We start from the raw sequence: 17,067 nt of genomic DNA on the forward strand, positions 1-17,067 counted from the left end.
AAAAAAACAATAATAGAACAAAATTTTCACAACTTTGGCTGTGCACAAGTAGTTAGTTTTTTTTATTAAATATATATAATTTCTTTGATATGTAAAAATACATAATTATACATTAAAATACAATATGTACAATGTTTTAAGCCTATCTATAGACCAACAGTTGTTTTATTATACTTACATTGGCATATGAAAACAGTGTCAATCAGTATCAACACAAACCGAATTTTATAAACCGATTTGGTTACATGTTCAGACGCATTAAACTTCATTCTGTTTCTTTTTAACTAAAGTAATGCTAATTAGTAAAATAAGAAAGGAAAATGCTCGAGTTTAAAAGTAATTGTACATTTTTATAAACTAAATTTGACATTACGTTCGACGGTGTTGATGACGTGCATTGGCTGTTTGATTGGAAGGACCACCATCGGTAATCATTGAATATATACAGATATTATGAATTAACTTTCTATTGCAACCACGAAAAATGATTCTCTCTCCTACCTTCTTAATTATTGCTCGATTGATTGTTTATTTGTTTGTGGATTTCAAAATTAATTTTTGTCAATGACTTGTCAGGGATTTCCATCACTATCGCCATTTTTCTTGATAACCCTAACAATCGTAATGCTGGTAACACAGTCCTAATTCAGGTGTGTTAGAATAGTATTATATAAATACTGTTAGCGCCTGTAGTTCCATAGCATAGCACATTTTGAGTATACATTATTTTGAAACCCAGTGTTTTAATTTTGAAAATTGATATATTTGCATGTGTGAACTGTAATTGGAAAAAGCCAGAGTGATCATTCAACGACTCATCTCAATCGTGGAGGTTAGAGCAAGTTGAAAGATCACTACAGCTGTACATATACATATTTTTCGATGACAGTTCTGTGGTATGGGATCACAATGTAACCGTCGCAAACTAAGGTATCGTTGCCGACAAATGACAATCATTAATAATGAAACAATGGGCCAGACATATATATATATATGAGTATGTCAATGTCAACTTCTTTTGTCACGTCTGGAGGTAATTATAACAGCATCGATATCAGTCTAGTATTTGCTAAGGAAAAAAGAGCAATCTGGCCTAGAAGCAGATATTCCGATGCACACTCTTTTGTTCTGGAGTTTTAGAAAAATAATATCGTAGAAAGCGCGGGATTAAACCAAGATCAAATGTTTCAAACGTTGAGCTCTTCTGGAACAGTGGGGAAACATTTCAGTAGTGCGTTATATCTACTGACGAATCCTGAGGGTGACTACAGGAATTTCGAGAAGAGTTAATATGCTATAAGAATTTATAACAAATATAGTTTTTAAAGATTCCAAATAAACAAAAGGCGCTTTTAATAATATTTTATTTATAAAACTGAATAATAAAAAAAAGAAACAAATTTCAACATATTAAAATATTCAATTTATTTTAATAATTCAACTAATACTTGTAACATCTATTAAATTATAAATCTTATTTACAAATTCGCTAACTACAATATCACTACCAAAAATAGCAATATACAAAATATGGCGTTAATACCGGGCAGGTTCCTTACAATTTTCAATGATAATAGCACTTTATGCTTACGACCAACTTGCGATTAAACATAAATTCAATTCGTTAGAGAAAATCATGAGGAACCAGAAATTTAAAACAACTGAAAAAAAAAACAATAATAGAACAAAATTTTCACAACTTTGGCTGTGCACAAGTAGTTAGTTTTTTTTTATTAAATATATATAATTTCTTTGATATGTAAAAATACATAATTATACATTAAAATACAATATGTACAATGTTTTAAGCCTATCTATAGACCAACAGTTTTTAGCTCCTGATCTTCGATGCTCTGCATAACTTCCGCACGCTCGTCGAATTTTGAAAATGATATGGCACTGAACCAACTTAAAACCGACAAGCAATGTCAAAGTTACATAGTGCCGAGAATCAATGCTATACACATAATATATAATCAAGGCACTCATTAACAGGTCCTGACTTAACAAAAATCTCGTCCAGTTTTCTTTCCAGCTACCCTCAAGATCCTCAACATTAAAATGATTTCAACGTACTGGAAACCGAAACTGGACAGATTCATTCTTTACACAAATTTAAAACTATGTACAGTGTCACAAGCCTTTATTTGGTGTATTTAAAAAAAAAGAACTTTCAAGGCAATCCAAATCTTTCCAACGCGAAAATATTTACAATTTTAAAATTCAATAATCCTAAAACTAAAATTCTCTCTCCTATAAATTCCGGTTTCGTTTCTTTTTTCGCCAAATGTTCGCTACGAGTTTCTATGAGATTCAATTTGAATCAGTGAACACAAAGATATCAACATTTTTTTACGCAACTTGATACTTATACAATTTCGATGCATCAGGTTCAAATTCCACATGTGGCATCATTTATACTATATACTATAATTCTGAGCAAATATCTTCTATAATACAGCAAATTCTGGTTGAAAATTATGTTGAATAAATTATGTTCGGTAACTGTAAATATATTTTGAGGTGATCAGGTGATTTTTAAGCGAAAATTTGAATTGATAATTGTTATGTTTCAAAACTAGGCATTTTATGAAATACTACTTCTACATAACTAGTTTTTTAATTAATTTTCACCTGAAAAGTATTTATTATATCACCACATTATTATACTTTTGAATGAATATATTATTCGGGTATTTACGTCACGAAATTGTGTAAAAATGAGGAAAAAATACATAACTCATCTGAATCGCCTTGTTTACAGTTCCATTTAAAAACTGAGCCTTTTTTCTTGTTACAAGATAACAATTTTCTACATGTTCACCTTCAACTTCAGCATATAAAAACAAACAAGCTTCATAAAATACAAATTTAAGGGGGACTTGTCCTCGCCGCAATCCCCAAAATTAATAACAGTCCCAAAATTAACTATAAACCTAAGACATGTGAAGGCCTCAGATCCCACCTATACACCACGATCTTCTGTAAAAAATTGCACCAATATCAATTCTTCGTCGTACAGTCCCTAGATCTACATGACCGTTAATCTACAACCCCAAATGAACGTTCCACTTTTGTGATCGACAATTGTTAACGATTTTAGATTTACGCTTAACCGCCACTCTCATTCCGTTTTCTGCTGACAGTAGAGTTCTTTTAGCGTCTTCAATTCGTCAATGAGCGCCTTGTTTTGATTTTCAAGCACAGCCACCCTGTTTTCCAAACATTTGATGTACTCTTTCTTTTTTCTTCGACACTCCCTTGCCGCCTCTCTGTTCTTCAGTAGCCTCATTTCTCGTTTTCTCGCTTGATCTTCGTTACCACCTGAGTTGATATTACCCCCTTGAGCTACAACTTAAACAAAAATTAATTTATTGCTTCGTACCAATGCGTTCGAAAATATTACACTACACTACCAGATGCACTAACTAAAAAAAGTTTAATTCTTGGTAGTTTAAAGTTTGGTCCTTTACCATCAGAATAGTATGTTTGATACAAAATAATAATTAGTGACAGTTTAATTTAAGTTTTATTAATACCTGGTACAAAAAATTCTTGTCCGGTATACTGTACTATCGCGCCACCCGCTGTTGCATTTGTCATAGTTAAGGTATGAATACCTTGGCCACCTTCAGAACTTGAAAGCTGTATCGCTGCTGCCGGTAAGACTGAAACCAATAGAGATTATATTTGAACATGCTTCATGGTGGTGCATAAAAGGCTAATTGTGATATTTCGACGGTAAGCGAAATGAGGTTTTTGTACAATGAGTAGTACTAAATTTTATTTTAAATTTTGATGTAAATGATTGAGAATATCTAAAGGTTCCCTCTTAAATCTAGGTATAGTTGGCATTAACAAACATTTCAAGTAAAAGGTAAACATAATTGGCAATAGTTAAACCTTTTCCTTCAATCATCTCAAATAGTTTGACAAATAATTAACGAGCAAATTATAGGGCTTGTATTTCTAGCAGACAAAAAAAGACAACTCGTCAAAATGTGTATCAATTTTACCTATCTCTTGAACATTTTTTCAGAACAACAGTACATAATATAAATACACTCAGATATCTAGAACAAAAACATTTTAAGATAAACATTCATGCAAAATCATGGTTTTAAGTAAGTAAAATGTAATATCACGGTGTTTTTAGATAACTTTTTGTTTAACGTTCGATTGTTAGCGAATTTAACGCATAACTTAAAACCTCATTCTGGTATTTCAATTCACAATAGAATCTAACTGATAAAAATACACAAAAATATAAGTCTTTAATACCACTAATTTATCTGGACACTCAATTGAGTTTATTTCACTCATTAGGTTAACGTTTGGTTTTAGTTTTTAATATTCTGGATATAAATTTAATTCCAAATGGATGAAGATTTATATAACGAAGCAAAACATACTAATTGATAATACTTGATTTCATAGTAGCCAACTATACTGGTCTTCTTCGAAGGAATTATTAGCATAGTGGTAACCTCTTTAATCAGAGTATTCCCATTTACTAATAAAATATAGTATCATTTCACAAATACCTCAAATTGATTAGTATGAATGAAGTGTAATAAAAAAAAAGCAAAATCAAACTTTATATGTGAAAGACTGGTTGGTGAGATCCATTCATCCATAGAAAATCGATCAAACGTCTCTACAATCTAAGCCAACTATGCCATCTAACGAAACTAACCTGTGTGGTATGGGATAGCGTGTGAGGATAACTCACTGTCTGCCTCCGATGACGTCTGCTCGACCTTGGGCTCTGCGAACATCGTAACAAAACCTTTAATTTAGAAAATTTCCACCAGTTACATTACTTTCTGATTTTAAACATAAACTTCTGTCTGGCCCATTGTTTCATTATTAATGATTGTCATTTGTCGGCAACGATACCTTAGTTTGCGACGGTTACATTGTGATCCCATACCACAGAACTGTCATCGAAAAATATGTATATGTACAGCTGTAGTGATCTTTCAACTTGCTCTAACCTCCACGATTGAGATGAGTCGTTGAATGATCACTCTGGCTTTTTCCAGTTACAGTTCACACATGCAAATATATAAATTTTCAAAATTAAAACAATGGGTTTCAAAATAATGTATACTCAAAATGTTGTGCTATGCTATGGAACAACAGGCGCTAAAAGTATTTATATAACAATATTATAACACACCTGGATCAGGACTGTGTTACCAGCATTACGATTGTTAGGGTTATGAAGAAAAATGGCGATAGTGATGAAAATCCCTGACAGTCTGGGTCATCTCTTATTAAACCCTGGTACTACTTGAATTGTGTTAAAATTAATTTTGAAATCCACGAACAAATAAACAATCAATCGAGCAATAATTAAGAAGGTAGGAGAGAGAATCATTTTTCGCGGTTGCAATAGAAAGTTAATTCATAATATCTGTATATATTCAATGATTACCGATGGTCCTTCCAATCAAACAGCCAATGCACGTCATCAACACCGTCGAACGTAATGTCAAATTCAGTTTATAAAAATGTACAATCACTTTTAAACTCGGGCATTTTCCTTCCTTATTTTACTAATTAGCATTACTTTAGTTAAAAAGAAACAGAATGAGGTCTAATGCGTCTGAACATGTAACCAAATCGGTCTATAAATAAACATAACTGTAATACATACTATATATACATCTATAATAAAACAACTCTAACCTATTTTATAACGTTATTTTTGTTTATTATTTTATTTACATTAGTATTTAGTTGAAATAAAGGAAATTTGAAATTTGGTGCGGCAACATTGCATTATAAATTTTGATGACGGACATTGGCTGTTTTATTAGAAGCACTAGAAGTGTAGGTTAGTTAGCGATGAATAGTAACAATGTAATATAAAATTTTAAAAAAATCAGTAATTTAATATATTTATTTACATTATAACAGTTTTAATTGTAATACAACATGTTGGAAAATTGATGGGATCATTGTTGGGAGATAGTTCGCACAACGATGATGCGATTTTATTGATAGTCTTTTTAAAATCTTCTGTATGAAGGATTTATAAAAATGTAAGCAAGTGGTACCCCATATTATCAAGGGATGAGGGTTTTTTACAAACCTGCTGAGGTAAAAACTATACTATTTGAACAGAATGTTGAGTGTTACTTTAGAAAATGAATCACATCAAGAGAAATGATCCTGGCTGTGAGTTTTCGATCCAAGCATTGTCTTTTTAATTTAAACTCCTCTCGAGATGCTTCACATATTTTGAGTATATATCATTTCATGGAAAGCATGCACGATATTTCCATAATTTGTTTACTGCAAGCAAGCATAACCCTGTACAAAATAACAGAAAATCCGATCCTTCTAAAAACTGAGATGAAAATATTTCGGTTATTGTTATTTTGCACACAATTTTCAATTTAGTAATCAAAATAAAAAGGCATGCATAAAATATGTATAACAAACCAACCTGACGCCAATATAAAGGTGAAACAAATTTAAACTGATGCTTGATGAATGAACATCTGTTTTTGAACTAAAAACCTGTTCTAAACATCACTAATAGTTTGTTGCGGTGGTAGTTCCAGTCAATGGATATGTCAAAAACAAAAGAAATAATAAAGTATCGACTCTCAGAGTCTAATGGCATTTATATCCATTAACCGAAAACGAACAATAAGATGAAAGCCCGATAGCATGCATAAAACATACCAGCTATCTCACCCCCGCCAAGATCGTTGAGAATCTTTCTATATGATGGCCTTCTCGTCAACAGGTCTCTTCGCTTCTTTGGAGATTCATCGTCCGAATAACTATCGTCACTGCCTGTGGTTTCCAGTACCTAAAACAATTAGAAATGAAATTATCACCTTAATAGCTAGTTCTTATTGTTTCTTGTCTATTATGTGGTGAGTAACGTAATTTAAATGATTCTTAAAAACATGCCGAACTACCTTTCAATTCTTCCCTCAATATCAGTTAACTAATAATTTAAAGCCACAAATAATGAAAATAGGAAATAACCCAAAATGTATATTGTTTAAAAAAATTCCTTAAAAGTTTAAACATTTTCTTTAGTTTATTTGAATTTATATATGTTTCAATATTATTGGTTTAACGGAAACAATGAAAAAAAAAATCAATATTACCCTCGTTTTAGTAGTCTGCGCAAATTTTTTAATTTAAATCTTGGATACTAAAAATGTTAAAGTAATCAATAAATTAAGGTAATGTCATCAAAGTGTCATTTATCAAATTAAAAAATATTACAAATAGATTATAATAATATAATATCGGAAAAAAACTTAAAAAATATATAAGAACTGATATATTAACTAACCTGAAAAAGACACAGATTACAATAACCCACTTTTTTTCGCACAGCTGAAATCGATACCATCGACAAAAATTACATGGATTCAATTGGTTAATCCCTATTATATCAAAATCCTAGCTGTATTCGAGAATGTAACAGACTGGTCCGTGGACTAATTAACATAAAATTAATTACAATTTTTAAAAAATGTCGAAGTAGTTTTGTGACGTCATTCGAACCATTATTTGGTTAAGCGATAAATTATGGCTGCCGCATTTATAATGTGAAAAAAAGTAGGATAACAAGTACCCCGACGACGTCAAAGTGGAAGGTTAAAATTGCACTCATTCTCAATAGATTTTTCAGAACGTTCTTGACATTCGGACGCTATCCCTCAGGTAAATAAGTAAACTAAAAATAGTTTTATTCGGACATACCCTAAGCGTTCCCTGTGTCGTTTGTATTACAGAATTCGGTTTGCTGGTAACTAGTATTACGTTTCCTTTACTTAACATCGGCTGGATGTTCGCTGCCGTCTGTATGACCGACTGTTGATTTGGTTGAATCACACTTTGAACCTAGAAAATATAGAACCTGTCAAAGAATATCAATGTATAATAAGAGAATCGGAAATATATCAATAATGTAATAACCGTGACATTCTCGCAAGACAGAGACGTGCAAAAATTAAGTGAAAACACGTAAAAAGCAAAGGACAATCAGTCTTTTGCGTGATTTATAGTAAAACTCTACTTTTATGACATTTAAGCATATGGATAAGTAGCGAATTTGAACGAAGGCGGGAAATTTCAGCGCACGTATCGGCCTTGAACATTATACATTGCCACATGATAAAAATAGACACGATTTGCGACGTTACACGGTCTTAAAATATCATATTATTCAGCCAGAACTGTTGTTAATATTAAGAAGTTTGATGTTTCTAAGCCTATGGGTGTCACGATTGACTCTGTGACGATCTTACATCATCGCCTGACGTCTAACGACATTGTGATTTTTATCAAAGCATACGTACGAAACTTTGATTGGTGTTAATCCCGTTCATTCTCTCGTGGTAAGCGAACGATCATCACAAGACACTATCAAATGCGATTTTTTCCAAGCTCGACGACCGAATACGAACATCTAAGAATATATGATAAGGTGGGAAATGTTAGTGCTCACTGGCATGCGCTTATTGGGTAAAATATTTTATCAATCTTTATCAATAACAAATTTAGCGTTTGTTGAGATAAAAATTGTAAATAACTTCTCTCAATGACCGGTGATATTTTTTAATGATATCATCTCAAAAATTGATGTTACTTTGAAACACTATAAAAAGTCTTTTTTTAATGTAGTTTCCTTATATTAGAAAAAAATTCATTTTCTGTCGATTCTTACTAAGGAAATAGTTTTACATTAATCCGATTAATACTAACGACGTCTTTATTACAAGCATTTAATTAATGACATATTCACTAGATGGAGCAGCAACCAGCCAATCAATTTAACAATACGTCACTAGATGGCGCGTAAACTTATCATTTTCACCATCGGTAACAAATTCAGAACATTGTTTTAATAGTCTGGAATTAATATTATTTTGTATGTGCGTGTGTACAATGGCGAAAAGGTAAATTGAGGATATTTCAAGATTACTATTTACATACTCATACAATAAAATAAATCAATACGTGTAAAACTTAAAGGTTTTAACGAAGTATAGGGTAAGCTGTCTAGACTCCTAAAATACTGAACATATTCCAAGACGTTTTTTACATCTACTCGCTTCAAGTTTGTAAGTACACAAACAAATGTATTAAAATATTTAACATATTTAAACGAAACAATAGACGTGTTGATTATAACGTACCTCATATGCCGGTAATAACTTCGTGGTTTATAAAATTGTACCAAAGGCCACTAAAATCGACCTATTGTATTTGCAAATAAAAAAAATCATTCATTATGAATCTAAATGTTAGTGGTATTGAAAGGAACTTTGGTATACATAATGTAATTTAAGCATTTAATTTTTATTAGTATTTTAGATGCCTAACCTATATTTTTAATTAGTATTTAGCTTATATTTTGATATTTGATTAAATGTTCGATGACAAATACTTCTAAATCTCATTAATTAACGTTTTATTAAGCTTTCAAAATTTAGTTAATAACATTAGTCTACTAGCTATATAATGGTGTGATAAAGTCATCCCAAACGTTTATATATTTTTTGTTCCAGTTGGTTTAGCATTTGATTGAATTATTTTGTTTATATTGAATAATAAAAAAAGTCAAGCTCCAATTATAATTCCTGTAACATGGTTGTTATCAGTAGAGATCTTTTGTTTACTTTTAAGACACTATGGTTGATAACTATTATTATCTCTATGGTCTGTGATATAAATGGTATAATTCTTTATATATATATATATATATATATATATATATATATATATATATATATATATATATACATGTGTGTGAGATTGAAGAACTGTATTCTTCAACTTTGTTTTAAAACCTCATTGTTAAAGATAATAAAACCTCAAACATGCTGATAACGATAAAACACAAGCACAACAGATCAACAAGCAACAAAAGTCAATATCGTAAGGGGGATTTAGTTACGACGCAGGGGGGCAGGGTCAACCCCTACCTGCGCTTGCTCATGGGGAATAGTTAGCTGGACAATATTAGTAGCCGTCACCATGGAGGGTTGGGAATTAGTGGTTTTTACCGAAGAGGCTATTGGACTAGCCGGTGCTGTTGACAAAGGATCACCATTTTCCTCAATCGCTTCCATCCTCAAGATCTTGGTGGCCACACCTGAAACAAATCATCTTTCATTAACATTTGCTTGGATTCCGTTGCGCACATATATTTTGTAGTTATACATTTGCTCAAAGAATAATCAACAGGGCAAAATTTATATAATATAGAAACGTGAAGTTAAGCAGTCTTATTTTCGTCATAATTATCTCACACTGCATGTCATCTCTATCATGCTATCACTTTGTTCCGTCAGTCCGATAAGTCACAAAATGTTTTGTGGTCAAAGTGACACGTATGGATGATGCCATTTGCAACGTCAAACTTTGGTGTGATATTTCTGTAAGTACGTATTTAAAGGTAGCAACAATCGATGACGGATTACTCATCAGTTATTTATTTAGTTCATGTAATCAATTTTATAATCCATATTATATTTAATAAAAAAACATCTAAGAAAAATAATATGTGAAAAAACATGACTTTTCCACGGCGTTCTTGCCTTATAAATTATATTATATTATAATTAAATTATACATACATTATTTAGAACTAGTTGGATAATTTAAATTAGAATCAAATGTCAATTAAAAATTGCTTGATATTATAACAAAGGATAATAGTTTAATCGTCGTTTTATTTCGATTCATACATGTTTGAATGATAACTGGGTAGTTTTTTGTAATTAAAATAAATTGCTTTAATGATATTTTAAAGCAATTTTTATTACCCTTATTATAAATTAGATTTCACTCAGACTAATAGTATTTTATATTTACCAAATAAATTATGTTTTAGTTCTCAATGTTGTAAAATATAATAGTACACCTACAGTTTTTTATAATTATCTTATTAGCTTAAATTAATTCATAATTATTTCAAATTTTGATCATTTGAACGTTTTCTAACACCATATAATTGTTAGGATTTTCAAGAATGTTTCCTTCTCATTTTATTCTAGTTAAAAAGAGATAGATGTAGTCTGATGCGCCGGAACATGTAACCGAATCAGTCTATAAAACTCGATTTGGATTGGTATTGGTGGGCCATGTTGCCAAATGTCCGCAAAATTCTTCAAAATATTAGTGATAATAATTAAAGGTTATAAATCGGCTAACGTAGACCAAAAGATACATTTTTGATGATGCGTATTGGATGTTTTATTAGACGGGCTGTATAAAAGGATCAAGGTGGATTATACGTGCAAACTCCTTACTCATAATATTTCACCACACCTAACCATTGAGTTTTAAATACATTATTGCAAATTTTTTGGTGGTTCCAGATCTCAGAGCAATGCAGTTGACTTTTTAGCTTTTCGTACATTACTTGAAGCAGCGTTCCAAATCAATCAATCAGTCAACTTAAATATTCCGCAAAAACTAAACGAAATGGCTTTATTTATAACTATTTCTGGTTAGTTGACAGATCGATGTCCGTATTAATTTTAATAATTTGCGTAAATTTAAAAATATACTTTATCAGGTTTCGTATTAACGCCGAAAAAATTCCGCTGTGCATAATTAACCAGCTAATGATTTAATGTCTCTTTTAGATAACACCGACAATGAACCAATGAAAATATAAATGGTATTTGAATAAATAGCGTTATCGTATGTAGATATGAAGCGCGTAACGAAAAAAGATACTCGCTGGAATTTGATTTTTAGACATTTTCGTTTATTTCATTTCCTATTCCATCGGGATCAGTTATTTAGCTGACAAGAAAATAATTCCGATTTCGCGCAAAAAAATTTGAAAATTTCGTCCGATGTTGCCAATACTTTTAAAAAATCTAACATAATGGAAAATTACTCTAAATATAATATTATAATTACACTAGGATCTTAGTAATTTCTTCTTAGTTAAGTATTTTATGTTTTCATAGATTTTGACAAGCAGTCGGTCTTGCGTGTTTTAATATTTTGTTTCAACTTTTTAATATATGGGCTGTCCATAACAAACTACGCTCACTAACATATGAATATTACTACACATTACGCGATAAAAAATAGCAAGACCGACAACAAAACTGGGTTATTGTATGATTAACAGTTGTTGGACTTAAACCATAAAAATATATTCTTCCATTCGGTTTAAATCTCAATAAACGACCAAAGATGACCAAAAAATGCCAAGAAATGTTTTTTTTTGAGTGTAGGGAATAGTCGGAAGTTCAACGGAGTTCAGGCGAATGGGTGATTTTTGTTTGAGAACTTTGAGAACCTTATTTACAGAAATTTTCTATATGATGTAATATAGTTATGATTCAAAAGTTCTAAAATAAAGTGTTGTGTGTTTCATGCTCCGTACAAGCTTTGTAATGAAGTCACACAGAGTGGTGATATTTCTCTAATATCTGTAACGAGTGTAATCCGAATTCTTGGTGTTAAGAACCTGTTAGTGCACCCCAACGTACTCAATTAGCTTTAAATGTAAGTGATATTAGCGAATTGCTTAGAAAACGTTGCCTACTTAGTAGTAGATTAGAGTAGATTTTAGATACTTTAGAGCAAGATCTGTTCTTCTAAATGTCATGGATCTAATAATTACCATAAGAAATACTTATTGTCCATTGGGCTTATTGTAGAAACACTAAGGGTAAGAAACATTTTTTAGAGGAAATTGGTACTATGTATTTTATTCGGTGTGATGTGGGATATTAGCTACGATTCTCCATATTACAGGCAACATATACGGATCCTTATATAACAGCAGCAAGTTGACTTTGTATGGCTTATTTTATTGAATGTGTGTGTGTTCCTGTTTTATATACATTTCTCACATTTCAGTAACAATAAAAGTGTACAAACATATTTCTTCCGCTAGTTAAGTTAGCTATATAATGTAAAATTGTCTGATTGGAAGAGTGTCTTAATCTGATCGCGAATTTCATTCTAACAAACCAAACACCAAACGGATGTTTCAGTATGAACGTGTCGAATGTTGAAATTGAAGGAAACAAGCACAGTGTGTGGAGTATTAACGAGATTCCTTTTTTATCTAATAGGTCCATTTTAACGACGGTCACTATGTGCAGAATATGTTTCGTTCAAATATCTGCCACCGTTTCTCATAGGGTTATGGATTCGAACGTTTCAATTTTGAGCGATGGTCTGGTTTACGTTGATCTTAAGGTCTATTGTAATTTGTTGACATAAACTTGCGGTTTCAGGAAATGGGAAAGATCGCATGACTTTGGTGACCATTTTTTTTTTCCATTATTGCCTCTGCTCCATGTTCAATTTGCTGCCAATGATCCAAAAAATACGTCTTATGGCTAAAGATGATTTTTCGTTCAAAACTGACGTCCTAAAGAGAGTTTTATCGCATGTTAGACTTGTTGTCTAGTCACAACCACAAACATAAATTTACATGCAAGCCCTGAGGGAATCGAACCTGCGACTAGCAGCACTATGAAGACTCCCCTGTCCCCTTGACCACTGTAACAAAATAAAAACACTCCACCCTGTTGATACGCCACAGTTAACTTTCTTGTTAAGACAATATCATTAGTAAATTATATCCCCTAGCGGATTCAAACCAAATTACTGCTCATTAAAAAACAATTAAGAATATTTGGTGGCTTGTATACAAAAAAACAATCTCATAAATCAGTGCCTCATTAGCCCGACAGAAGACGAGTTTCTAATATGTATTAATTAAATTATTTTAATACTTGGGGAACTTGTACGACCAAATCAATTTAAAAATAAATTAATTAACAACTAAGAGCATATATATTGCATCCATAAAATAAAAATAGTATAGGAATTTTTCGATTAATTAAGGTTCATTTAGTATCAAATAATACATTAAATCATAAAAAGTAAAGTGAGAGCAATTAAAGATATTTTAAAAAATTAAATAGCTTATAAGTTTAAAACAATAGAATATTTTAGTGTTGAAAATAATACTAAGCAAACAAATTTATTAAGAAATTAAAAATTTGCACTATAAAGGCACCATTTATATTTTAAAATTTACAATATACCTAAATTAAAAAAAATACTACATGTATTTTATACAATCAACGGGGGTATAATTCAGGTTATTTATTTTTTCTATGGCTTTTTCTTAAATTCAGATCGTCCGATAAAACAGCCAATGCACGTCATCAATATGTAAGACGTCAGCACGTCGTAATGTTGCTAATAAACTTAGAATTTTGGTTTACAATGTTTTCCGGGTTTTAACCTCTAATAGTTATAACTAATGTTTTAAAGAATTTTGCTGATATTTGACTACATGGCTCACCAATACCAACCCAAATCGAATTTAATACACTACTTCGGTTACATGTTTCGATGTATCAGTCTCTTTTTAACTGGAATAAATTGTCCCTCGTTTAAAACGAATTTTACATTTTTACAAATTGCAACTGACAATATATTCGATGTCAACGTTCATTGGCTGTTTATTGGACGGGCTAATGCTAGAATTCAAAAACTATTTTGGGGAGACATGTTGGTAACATTATAGAGTGATGAATTTCGAAGACATTTAAGTGTTGTGAGCACCCTTCAACTGAAGAATAATACAGAATTATATAATATCATGTCATTTAATATCGTATAGATCATAATATATATAGTACTGGTGCTCTAATGTGGTGATTTTGCAAAGTACCGGTAAAAAGTTGGCACGCTTATAATTCGTTTGTTTTTCGTACAGTTTCTAATTGGTGTATATACAAACTCGTTCAATTTTCATTGGGTTGACGTTTAATTTCAAATCAAGCTTTTCTGATAGATTATCGGATTATAATAGAGAATTTAATTAAGGTCGACTTTTCTTGTTCAAAAACGAAGTTGCTAATTTGAAGAAAAAATTTTTTTTTTCACATTTCGCTATTCGAATTTTTACGACACCATTATGCGTGTAAAAATGTTTATTGTAAAAAGCATGTCCGTATACCTGAAGACATATACCGAAATTTCATTTAAATCCATTCGGTAATTTTAAAGAAAAAAATATTCGAAAGAATCATTTTTCATTACGTGAAAATAGTAATCTCGCGAAAAAAACAACAACTAATATCTCTATTTGCACAATAACATTTATAGAAATAATGAAGTTATTAGAAGCAAAATCACGTAGAGCAGGATAGCTTCGTTTATTTTCGCAGAAAAATGATTCAGACAAATTTTCTATTTCCATGTCTTTTTATATAGCCCTCAACAACAACATTTCGCAACAATTAAAATATGCGTCATTTACTCGTCCAAACTCAAAAGTGACGACGATATTACTGGACAGAAGGCCACAAACCGCCAGACGTAATTACCGGCACTTCAAGTCACAATAACCCATCCACACTGTTATTTTTAATATCATATAAGGCAACCTCAACAAAAAGTTAAAATCTGCCCTATCGCACTCTACAATAGGTTGACTAAGGTCCCATTCACTCTCACAGTGTCACATTAAAATTGATAAAAAGACAAACTATAGATTCATTGACACAAAACAAAATTACTGACATTTATCCACATCATAGATATGTCTTTTTTCTACAGTATCTTAATTTAAAATATTAACATCGATTTCTTAGAATTACGAATGATTGAATACAAAATAAATTTATCTTTAAGTTGTTATTATATTATAAAATATCAAGCTATTTGTGTTATATACATAATGCAAAGAATAAGCATTATTTAAATTTGAATAAACCAAAAGCACACAGCACAAGAATTTAGCTAATAAAAGCAAAACCCTTCTCGTTTCAGTGTAATACTTTTTACATCAAGGTTAAGAACCAAAGAAAAAAACTGAACAAGTCGATTAAAACTTTTATTTTGGTAAAGTTATCGGTATCAGAAGACACTGGTGGTAATTAATTGCGTCGATTCGGCAGCGAATAGTATGTTTTACAGTGTAGTGGAAATTATTTAAAAAATGACGTAAATGTTTACAGTGTTATTATCGCACGAAATGTACGTTAACGTAAAAATATCGGATATGAGAGAAAAACCAAGCACCTAACCACAATTTTCGAAATATCTCACGGATTCAGGTTCCCCGAAAAACAACACGAGCCGTGACGATGTTCGTTCTTGTCCGTTTTATCGCGGATGGAGACGGATTCTTAACCCATCTAAATTTAAAACCGATTCACCGATATGACGCCATATTCACTACGTTTCCTAGCAAAAACCGAAAAAACATCCACGAGGCCTCCCGACACCGTGCCACCGTATCACTTCGACATGTTTCGATGGGCGAACGAGAAGGGTTGCCTGGGCCATGTCAGATTGTTATTATTCTTCAGCTGGGCACTTACCACTTACGTATTCCTCGTCACAAGTTTGCTGCAACCGGAGTGGGTGAACTGGGTATACGTAGTAGCCACGTCAAAATTTCTGGGCGGTCGTCACCGGGCGAACACTAAACACGAGTGCGCGTCACAATAATGGCGGTCGGGAATACGATTCAGACCGCTCCCCCTGCCTCGCCCGCTCCGCGGCCCTCCACGATCCGCATGCTGGTCGGCTTTTGTTGACGACACCGGCCGAGCGCGCGCCGACTTTTGCCGAACTATACAGGGTTGTTGTGTATTTGAAAGTATTTTTATCATTTTTTTTTTCAACTAATCCTTACTATTTGTCGCCATCCGAACAGCTCTGTTTAAACGTTTATTTAATTCCTTGTGTCCCTTACATTTAGAAAGACGACCTATATTTTACGCCATGAACATATTTCTCCGCCTTTTTTAATACAGTAAAGCGTATATTTAAAACTATTACGAAGTTTGCTTAGTAATATCAACAAACATTTCCTTTTTAGTTATAATATATTTTTAACCTGTTACCCGATATGTTCGCTGTGAGAAAACCTGAGATGTTTTTACGCTAAGTGAATGGACCTGAATAAAAACGGCACGACACCCCTTCGACGTGACGTAAGCCCGCTAACAAGTTGACCCAGAGCTTACGTCAGCCGAATATGACGTCATTCTGACTCATTATCGTGATATCTGCGTT

General features: G+C 31.9%; 1 protein-coding gene and 1 long non-coding RNA gene across 32 annotated transcripts in view; one reads left to right on the plus strand and one right to left on the minus strand.

Annotated features, from left to right (window-relative positions):
* Positions 1-1,400: 1,400 nt before the first annotated feature.
* CrebB (Cyclic-AMP response element binding protein B) lies at positions 1,401-16,507 on the minus strand. Of its 30 annotated transcripts, none has more exons than XM_076409484.1 (7): positions 16,368-16,507; positions 10,050-10,138; positions 7,741-7,881; positions 6,712-6,829; positions 4,697-4,768; positions 3,540-3,668; positions 1,401-3,348 (listed from the first exon to the last, which is right to left on the minus strand). In XM_076409484.1, the coding sequence occupies exons 2-7, from the start codon at positions 10,113-10,115 to the stop codon at positions 3,125-3,127; spliced, it is 750 nt and encodes a 249-aa protein (XP_076265599.1). In that variant the 5' UTR covers positions 10,116-10,138; positions 16,368-16,507; the 3' UTR covers positions 1,401-3,124. The 30 variants fall into 30 exon arrangements, with proteins under 30 accessions (XP_076265599.1, XP_076265596.1, XP_076265589.1 ...); XM_076409481.1 differs by having other exon boundaries at positions 1,401-3,354; XM_076409474.1 differs by having other exon boundaries at positions 4,697-4,789.
* Positions 8,867-17,067, plus strand: part of LOC143199574 (uncharacterized) — a 140,272-nt gene continuing 132,071 nt past the window's right edge. Inside the window, exons 1-2 of one of the 2 annotated variants that reach the window (XR_013006495.1) lie at positions 8,867-8,939; positions 9,016-9,104. This is a non-coding gene — a long non-coding RNA (uncharacterized LOC143199574). Of the gene's footprint in view, positions 8,940-8,987; positions 9,105-17,067 lie in introns of those variants that run through there. The other variant, XR_013006496.1, reaches the window with a different exon arrangement.

The sequence above is a fragment of the Rhynchophorus ferrugineus genome, unplaced genomic scaffold (assembly GCF_030347505.1).
Source record: "Rhynchophorus ferrugineus isolate W39M unplaced genomic scaffold, kcgeb_rfMv2 rfM7, whole genome shotgun sequence".
In the NCBI taxonomy this organism is placed as follows: Eukaryota; Metazoa; Arthropoda; class Insecta; order Coleoptera; family Curculionidae; genus Rhynchophorus; species Rhynchophorus ferrugineus.